The 10,000-nt window shown below is 47.4% G+C and overlaps 2 protein-coding genes across 6 annotated transcripts in view; both read right to left on the bottom strand.

Moving 5' to 3' along the window:
* Nucleotides 1-3,267, bottom strand: part of clcn1b (chloride channel, voltage-sensitive 1b) — a 26,740-nt gene extending 23,473 nt beyond the window's left edge. The window contains exon 1 of the mRNA XM_030371220.1: nt 3,099-3,267. Coding sequence (XP_030227080.1) covers nt 3,099-3,149 — 51 coding nt within the window. The 5' untranslated portion in view covers nt 3,150-3,267. The remainder of the gene's footprint in view (nt 1-3,098) is intronic.
* Nucleotides 3,268-6,583: 3,316 nt separating this feature from the next.
* Nucleotides 6,584-10,000, bottom strand: part of casp2 (caspase 2, apoptosis-related cysteine peptidase) — a 12,037-nt gene continuing 8,620 nt past the window's right edge. For 4 of the 5 annotated variants that reach the window (XM_030371159.1, XM_030371163.1, XM_030371162.1 and 1 more), the window contains exons 11-13: nt 7,629-7,738; nt 7,104-7,283; nt 6,584-7,043 (exon numbers count right to left, since the gene is read on the bottom strand). In XM_030371159.1, coding sequence (XP_030227019.1) covers nt 7,149-7,283; nt 7,629-7,738 — 245 coding nt within the window. In that variant the 3' untranslated portion in view covers nt 6,584-7,043; nt 7,104-7,148. Of the gene's footprint in view, nt 7,044-7,064; nt 7,284-7,628; nt 7,739-10,000 lie in introns of those variants that run through there. The other variant, XM_030371160.1, reaches the window with a different exon arrangement.

Raw genomic sequence — 10,000 nt, 5'->3', positions numbered from 1 at the left:
AGCATCTAGTCGGGTACAAGTTCCTCATCGGCGACTGTCACCCTATGACGGCGTCCCTGTCCCTCTGATGGCGCACAGGGGAACCCGCACCCTGCACCACCTTTCTCAATGAATCCCACCTTTGACCTATGTGTGTTAACCTTACTACTTTTCTCTCATTATTTCCTCTGAAACTTTCTCTCGTCCCCCCCAGCCCCCTCCCCTAGCCCCCTCCCCCACACCCACCCCCCGCTCTTCCCTTGGACGCCGTCCATCCGACCGCGGCCCCCCCCCCCCCCCGGAGGTGAAACCTTACTCGGGGATAATTTTAGCACCAGTGTGCCCCAATGGTCACTGACACACTTCTCCACACCTCTCTCACTCTCTCTCTCTCTCTCATTCTGTTTGTCTCTCTATCGGGTCCTCTCTCCCAGGAGCCTTGCGCTGCAGACAGATGGAGGAGTTTAACCTTTACATAATAGGACAACAGCGAGCTATCGATACCCTATTGCAATACCAACCAGCCGTCCACTCATGGAAACCAATGATCGATTAGCTCATCATTCATAATTATCAATCATATCTATATAAACGGTTTACAGAAAAGTGTGCGGCTGTGATATTAGGTAAGTAAATGGTTTAGTGGTTATACAGACTAGGCATTCCAGTGTGCAATAGCAAGCCCTTTTTATTAGGCTGTAAAACGCGAGAGCTCAAAGATCAGATTCACCCCCGTAGACATTCTAACGGATTCCCTTCTACTCATCTCCTCGCCCATACCGGCTTCTGACTAAGCCACCACACGACACATCGGAGAAGACACTGATAAATGTACAGTAACACACACACTCACACACATGTGTTCCTAACTGCTTCCACTAGTTTGTCAACATGACGTTAAACCACAGAGGTCATTTCCTGCCTGTGAGGGGGCAAACACAGCTGTGTGACCTGGACATGACCTGGACAGGATAAACACGACCGCCATAAACCTAACAACACAGACTTCCCCATCAAGCCAAACCTATTAAGTGTCTTATTGGCACGGTAATGCAGAATTTGGGCTCCCGGGGGGGCCATATATTGCAAGAATTTTGATTGGATTGCATAAATTACGTTAGAATTAGAATATGATTACATCCATTAACCCATAAACATCAAATTGGCAAGGGTACTCGATGAGTGTTCATTATTAAAAAATAGGCAAAAAGAAGTAGATCCAAACAGGGCCAGACAGAGGCTCAACAAGGGTTGTTATTCTACGGTTCTGTCTCAGACCAGGGGGTCCACATGCAAGACACAGGGAGAGACAGATCAATCTGGGGGCGGTCAGTTCGTTGAAAGTTAACCTGGCGCCAGGAGGACACCTCGTTCCGGCGCTAGCACAACCTGGCTCTTAATGCTAATAAGCAGCCAACCAGGAGGCCACCCTCGGCGGTCCATGTACCAATAACAACAGGATGTAGGGATGGTTGCTGATCTGCAGACAAACACACACACACACACACATCCATAAACCTTACTTGAAGCATGTGTCAGGTGTGTACGGATGCATGCGTGCGCATGTATCCGTACACACAGGCATGCACCCATGTGCACACATACGCGCCCAGTCATTTTCTTCATCACCACATTGACAGCGCTGGTGTCCGCGTACAGGACCGGGTACAGCACAGAACCTGGGCCTGGGGCTAGTGTGATTAATGGACGCTTCTTATTTATATCTGACCTGCACCTCCCGGGAGGCAGGGACCGGGCTGGGGTTTAGGGGTTTGCCTTGGGCACGCATCCAGAGACACTGAAAGGAATGGTATTGACACTCTCTCACCTCTCTCCTGCGGCTCCTCTCACATGCTCATCACGTCTTCTCTGGAGAGCGCACACACACACACACACACACACACACACACTCTTGAGCCTGTCTTACATTACCTCCTACACCAATGTGTAATTTTTCCATATCTCCCTCTTGAAGTAGAAGAAATTTAGAGCGGATGGCAACCGATGTTTTTTCTTCAGCATCCGGTCCTCCAGCAATGTGTTGACATGATGTTGACAGAGATGCTTCACGAATCATCGGGTTAAAGGAATAAAAAATAAAGTCCTTCCTGGCATTAGTGCCGATGCAGTGGGTGGTAAGAATAGACCAAAGTGTTGAAAAGGACGTGAAACTCCAGCGGTCGCCCCACAGCGAGAGCCGACCCCGGGATGAACATTAAAACAGATGAACGCTTGGATACGGTGACATGACTTCATCTGCCTCCACACATCGGCGGGACCTGTCTGCTCAGGTTTCGTGTTGATCAGTATTTATACCCGCCCAACGCTTGAAAACAACCACGGTTATGTGGCCGGAGACGGTGAGAGAGAGAGAAAATACATTTTTGGCCAGCGAAACATACCACCGTATGTCAGTAAAGTGATGGGAACAACATAACGCAGGAGTGTGAGCGCATAGCCTCCATGCCTGGAAACAGGATCCCGGATAAAAAGGTTAAGAGAACATTGCGTTAAGATGTCTCACTCCAATACCAAACTAGCAGGTGGAACGAAAAGTATTCCTCTCATGCGCATATAATACACACGTGTCAGAAACTATGAAAAATAATATAGATCATACACTTGAGAGAGCATCTTAATAAGAACTTTTGTTTACCCATGCTTGTGTTTTATTTTATTTATAGGATAAAATAGAGTAGAATACAAACTTCAGGGAGAAGTGGCGTGGTGGCAAGAGAAGGCGAACCACGTTTCAGATGTTGTTGATCAATAGTGGAAACCCCGGGTCTACCTCGGCCAAAACAAAAATAAATCCCAGACACACGCTCAGGCCATCCCACAATGTGGACACAAGACACACGCTATCCAATGAACTAAATCCAAAACATCTGACAAACCTACGGCTCGCTGGGGACAAAACTAAATAATCCTACGGAAGAGTCCGGTGAGCAGCCAGCTGTTGTCAAGAGACTTAAGCAACAGGTAGAGAAACACATTGACATTCAGGTAGAGGCGGAAGGGGGAGGGGACACACGTAAACAGAAGTTATTGTGACAAAGAGCCAGACAAGACGGCGGATGGAGACAGGTGGACAGAGAGAAGGATGAGAAAGGGCCTACCAAGGTCTGTTGGTATCGCAGAGCCTTCCTTTGCGACGCATCTGCAGCCATTGACACGTTGTCACTGACCCAAAAATAACCCCGTAGGACGCCCCAGCATTTCCACCGGCTCGGGCAGCAGACACACACACACGCAAACACACACACACACACACACACGCACACTCTCCGCTTTAGTTATGCTTGGCAAATACAACTATCGTGCACACACAGTCTGTGAAGTCCAGCAGCAGCTCTTCTCCGTCGTGTGGGTCTGGGCCAGGTGATCCCGAGGCTATAGGCCATGCGCTCCCTCCGCTGGACGTATGGAAAGAAGAAGACACACACACAGAAAGAGCACGGTGGAGAGAGGGCGGTGATATGATGCGGCAGTGAAGGACGCACTGCCTTCCGTTATTAGAATTGCAGACACCCTTAAAACACACACACGCTCACAGGCATACACACACGCACGCTTACACACACACACTGTTAGATGGGGCAGTAAGATGTGTGTTTTTGCATGGGGAGATCTTGTTTGGACAGGGGGGGTGAGGGGAGGGCTCCCCCCCCCCCACAGGGCTGCCCCTGCAACGTGATCAGGAAGATGCACATGACACTCCTATGACAGCTCTCACCTCGTCAGCCAATGACGCAAGCCCAGCGGCCTTGAGCCACGGCTCAATGAGTTCCCCGTGTCTCTCTATCTCTGTCTCTCCACTCATCCTCCTTGCACCGAGTCTTGCACCGTCCATAGCAATCCCATGTTGCTGGACTGCTTCAGTAGCTCACACCCCCCGCCCCCCACCCCCCACTCTTCCCTGTAACTCCACACATACACGCACACATTAAGTGGTCATATGAGAAGGGACTTAGTCAAGGGTTGGGATGTTGTGCGTAATTAACGGATAGGCATCCCCTTTAACACAGCAACTCATTAGAAAGCACCCTGGAAAACGCCACATGCGCATGCACACACACACACACACACACACACACACACACACACCCAAACACCCCCATACCCACCGACCACCCACACCAGCGCCTTGCGTCCCTGCTGTGGCTATATCCCGTTGGACCACACTGTTCTTAGCGTCTGAAACCCATTTTTACCCCCCCTTTATTCCGGTCCAGCCTTCCAAGCCGATATGACAGGGCCACACACACGCACACACTCCCACACACAGATCCCCTAAACCCGGCCCCGCTTTGTGGTCCACACGCCAACGCATAACAACCTAATCTCACCGCACACCGGAGGGCAGCGAGAAATGTGTCACTCTGCGCGCCAGTCTGTGTATGTATGTGTGAGTGTGTGTCCTTCTGCGTGTGTGTGCGTCCTTCTGTGTGTGTGTCCAATCTGTGTGTCCTTCTGCGTGTGTGTCTGTCTGAGTGTGTGTGTGTGTGTGTGTGTGTGTGAGAGAGTGAAAGTGTGTGTTTGTGTGTCAGTGGAGAATGACTGGACAGCTGATGGGGCTCCATTTGATACACAGTTAGCGTTATCACTGCTGTCTGGGAGAGATCGCTGCTCAGTGCTTGCAACAACCACATGCGAGGGAGAGAGTGAGTGTAAGAGAGAGAGAGAGAGAGAGAGAGAGAGAGAGAGAGAGAGAGAGAGAGAGAGAGAGAGAGAGAGAGAGAGAGAGAGAGAGAGAGAGAGAGAGAGGGAGAGAGAGAGAGAGAGAAAGCAGGGGGGCAGCAGCAACGAGTGGGATCCAGTCATCCTATACCTGGGAACCCGTAACCCCGACCCCCTCGCCGCAAGCACACGCTGTACGGAGAAACAACACACACAAACACAGCAACAAGAAGGGTCGTTACATCAGGTTTCTACCGTTCCCCGCTGCAAGCGTTCCACTCAGTCGGTGTGCTATGCTGATTGCTTCTTTGATTTAAATCAAAATGAGCACAGATGGAAGGGTCATGCACCAACATACCTTGGTAATAAAACAGTACACAACAAATTGTTTAGCTTGAAAAAAGGACAGCGTTTATTGTATACATTTGGCAGTTATTGCAATTGACAGAAATACAATCCCTACCCCCCCCTCCCCCCCCCCCCCCCCCCCGCCCCCCCCTACTGTGTGCCTCTCCACAGCTTGGCAGCAAATCTGATTCTTAACTACTTGCTCACACTCCACGAGACTGTACTGTGAGGTGATTGGTCTTCTACATCCAGCAAGTGGACGCTTGACCGGAACCACAGCCAATCAGGAGCTATTCCCTCTATGAGCCGAGTGTAGTAAGAAACAGAAAAAAAGGGAATATCTAAAGCACCTGATGCATATTTTGTTTGTGGACATCTGACAACTCAATACTGTTCTCCCCTCTATCGCTCTAACACCCTTGTAACCAAACACACCTTCTTTCAAGGAAACAACCAACTGCCGCCATGAAACATGGCCTGGTGAAACATGCAGAGCCTGATCACCCGCTGTATGGTGGAGTCCCTGTGGTCAAATATGCAAACCAAAGATATGTTAACACTCAGAGGCCCAGCTGCCATTGAAAACTGCATAGATTTTGTACAAAGGAAGAAAAAGGCCCAATCCCATTTCTACCCCTTACCCCTTCAAACAAGGGGGAGGGGGAAGGGAAAGGGGTAAGGGGTAGAAATGGGATTGGGCCAAAAATTATACTTTTATTTTTTGCCAATCTGGACCTCATACAGTGTAGCGACTGTATCCATGGAGATAGCAGTCTGCTGGCCAATGTACAGTGTACAGGGGGTGGTCCACACGCGGAGAAATACTATTAGGCGTCGGAGTTATAGTGAAGGTCGAAGTTCGACATGTAGATACGTGACCCCCGCGACTAGCACCACATTCCCCTGGCGGACCACCGGGATGGGGGGGGGGTTCGGCTCGATGGCTACTTGACAGCACGAGGCTTATAGTGGCTTCCACCCTAGCGAGGATGTTCACAGATAACAGCTCAATAACAGCTCAAAGGCGCCCGGACGCCAGGTTGGGAAGAGCAGGGACATGGACCTGAACAGAGCTCTCAATACGGCCGTTAGATGGCGTCAGGGGCCCCAGACGGCCATCAGCTTGAGGAGTGGAGAGGAGTTACAAAAGGCATGCCTTTGTCTTTGGTTTACGTGGAGCTTAACCACTCCAGTGGGAATGTATTCAAGGTGTGTAACAATTCTGGTATAAAGGGATGTTAATATGGTGTTGGTCCAATGTGCTCTCTTAACTTTTCGCATTAACCAAAGCCTGGTAGAACTGACGAACCAGCAACAATTCCCGAACTGCTGATATGCAGTAAAGCAGGGTTCAAGTGCTTTTTTTTCTGTGGCACAGGCAACAATTCTACACTGCCCCCTGTCTGTAGGAGAAATGTTCACAACATACGAAAAAACAAACATGTACATGGAAAATATGGAAATCCCTATAAAAGTCAGATTCATAAAAAATAATGCAACAAAAATAGATCTACGTAAAAATAACTTGTTTTAAAAGAAACCTATGAAACCTCAACCTCTGAATCATAAGCCCTCATAAACCCATAACTGGCATAGAAAGCAACACACATGAATACGCTCAGCCTCTAATTGGATGCAAACACATGCATCCCCACAACATGTCCAAGTACATGTAGATTAACATAAGCTTCCTCCTTTTCCCCTCCAGGATTTGGGTGTGTTTGTGTGTCGGTGGACAGGGCACCGATGTTTGAACAGCAAATTAACAAAACAATCCTGAACGTGAATGAAATGAACTGATCCTCTGAATGAATGGGCTTAAAAAGTGCTTTTACAGCGGAATGTAATAATGACGTGTGGAAGTATAGAGTGTGGCAAAGAGTGAGATGGAATACACCAGTGTGCGACTGAGTGCTGAAAAAAAGGAAAGATCTGTGTGTGTGTTTGTGTGTTTTTGTATGTGTGCATGTGAATGCATACGCTCTTGTGTTTATGTATGCATGTTCTGGTTTGTGTGTGTGTGTGTGTGTGTGTGTGTGTGTGTGTGTGTGTGTGTGTGTGTGTGTGTGTGTGTGTGTGTGTGTGTGTGTGTGTGTTTTTGTGCATGTGCATGTGTCTGTATGTCTGTGTGAGATCAGAAGTCAAAACCGGTGCTGGTACTTGGGGAACAGGAAGAGGTCATTGCATAGAGAGCTGGTGAACTCTGACATCTCTTTACAGCGGTGGTGGGGAGTGCCCGGCGCGAAGCCCTCTCTCTCCTTGATACGTGCATTCACCTGGAGGGGGGAAGCAAGCCCACACATTAGAAACCTCAAAGGGAAAGGATTCTCAAATTATGTGTGTCCCCACCCACTTTACAAAATACAGTATATTGCTGCGATTCATGTTCTGGGATTGGATTTATATTGGATTATGAATCGACCGCAGCTGACAATACTCTTCAGATTGAAAAAACTTCAGACTGAATGAAACAGTAGGATTGAAACAACGTTGACATTCGCATGATTATTAGGCACATTTTGAGTGCCTTTCTGAGTCTTATCAAACAACAGGGCAGGTAACAAACAACAAGGAAACAACACACAAAGAGTTAGGAAAAACGATGGAAAACAAGCCATTACCTGCACCAGGATGTCGGCCAGGTGGGTGTCCCGGGAGCGCAGCCGCAGGGCCTCGTTGAGCTCCTGGACGAACCAGGACCCTCTCTTGGTGTTCCTCATGGCTGCAGTGCCTGCGGTACAATGGTTTGGAGCTTGAAAACTGCTGTGGTAACCTCAGTGACCCCCCTGAGTTAGCATGTAAGGCAGACATGCTAACATCCACAGGTTATAATAATAATAATGATGTCATAATGTGATCCGAACATCTGATGCCAAAATTTAAATCGGCAAACCCCAGAGATACCCCTGAAATACAGCTCCACAGATGGATTCTCTTCCTGATAAACTCCAGGCGTAGGACCACACATTTCTACAATGTGGCAGACCTGACAATGCGCCCTGCTGCCGAGGGTACAGCTCCTTATCCTCAACTGAACAATTAACTGGTTGCTCTTGAACTTCAGTGATAGATCTCCCCGAATGCACCGTGCTCGAGTACGATTTTTCTCTCTTTAGTGCCGGCGTTACTCCGAATTCTGCAACCCACCGAAATGTGTGACCCCAGGGGGCGCTGTTGCATATTTTCTGCAATATGCTAGAGTTTGAGGCGTAGACAGGTATGACAAAAACATACATAAAACATAAGCTCTCCCCCCCCAACCATTTACCTTTTTATTAAAGGTGCTTAATAAATACATTTGATTGATTTGATTAGCATTTTACAGACCCATACAAAGGATAGGGCGTTTAGTACGGTCCTTCACCGTTGCTTCTTTACCCATAAAAAGCTACAGTCAGGGTTAAATCACGCTGATTTACCTTTGAGCATTTCCTATTATAGGCTACTGTGTAAAATGCTGTTTAGAATTAATGTTAGTATAGAGAAAGAAAGACCCAAAGGAGATCTTATGTTTTTATGTTTTTGTTATAATGCACACGTACATGTTGCAGAAAATGTACAACAGCGCCCCCTGGGGTCCCACTTTTCGGTGGGTCGCAGAATTCGGTGTAACACCGGTAATGAAAGGTTCTGAAAGACGGCATACCGATGGAGCTAATAACTAAGGAATAAAATGTATACAAAATCTGTCTGGTACGTTTTATGAAGAATACGCTTCCAAAAAGCATCGGACATATGACCCACTATGTTCTGCTCCATGTATCCAATGTTGACAACGTGACATATGGCTAAGCTAACAACATAAACAAGAGGAGCTATGAAAGGAATTTAACTGCGTGTTTAAGTTCAGAAAGGCCAAACGTGTGGCTACACACAGCACTACAAAAGTCATCAAGATTGAAAAAGAAAAAAATATTTGTTGCACAGCTGAACGCTGTATCACATCATGATTTTTCACAACACGCATTCCATCAAAACTAGCCTACATCAGGCATTCTGTCCAAAACTCATGCACTCCCCCCCATCAAGTGGTCGGCTGTTAAAACAGCCGACCACTTGAATACAAAAAACACAAAAGACCTTGCAACAGCACCAGCAAATCTTAATCAATAGATATCGCGTCTGACCTTTATTTATGTGGCAGTGGTCTGCAGATGCATCCCGTGGTGTAGCCTACCACATCCATTTAGTTCAACAGGTTATCGTTCTGATACTGTCCATGGTACTAGCAACCTGCTCTGGTGCTTTTTACCTATGTATTCAGGCTAAAATGACTTGATTGTCTGATGCCTCATCATCCCAGCTAAAGAGTATTGGTATTATTAGTAATGGCTACTTGCCAAATCGAAAAAACAACTTCACAGAGTGTGTCTTTTTCAAATTTATTTTTTATCATTCGTAGCGTTGATCAGCAGAGAAATAGTTCGCCAAAGTCTTTGCGTCGCTTAGCAACCGAATACGCTGGGTTTGATAAGTTACTGGACTGCAGATTGATACAGATGACGTGAATCAGAGGCAAAAAAAAACACTTTCATTGACGGCGGTCAATATGGTGGACGTGAGCATTCCACTGCATTGAGAAGAGCCGTGTAATAAACAAAAAATAATTGACAGCTGAACGATAGGAAGGCCCATGCAAGTGAATGGCGCAGTCTACAGCATTAAGAAGAGCCGTGTAATAAGTAAGGGATAATGTATAGAATGCCGGTCATTATCGGGAAAATAAGCCCAAACAGGGCGAACAGGACACCGACGTGCAGCGAAGGTGTCTTGCTTCCCACTGAAGGGGCTTCATTTTTGATAATGACCGGCGACGTTCTATACATTATCCCGCTTAGACGGCTACGTGCCAAAACGAAAAAAATACTTCACATGGTGTGTCTTTTTACAATTTATTTGTTACCAGCATTCGTCGGCTCATTAGCATCTGTACCGTGGCCTGAGAACACCTCTCCCAAGTGTGCTCAGGCCACGGAATTGAAGTGGACTTGAG

Source organism: Gadus morhua, chromosome 11 (assembly GCF_902167405.1).
Source record: "Gadus morhua chromosome 11, gadMor3.0, whole genome shotgun sequence".
Lineage (NCBI taxonomy): Eukaryota > Metazoa > Chordata > Actinopteri > Gadiformes > Gadidae > Gadus > Gadus morhua.
Note: the sequence above shows the minus strand (reverse complement) of the source record. Positions and strands in the feature narration are given on the sequence as shown.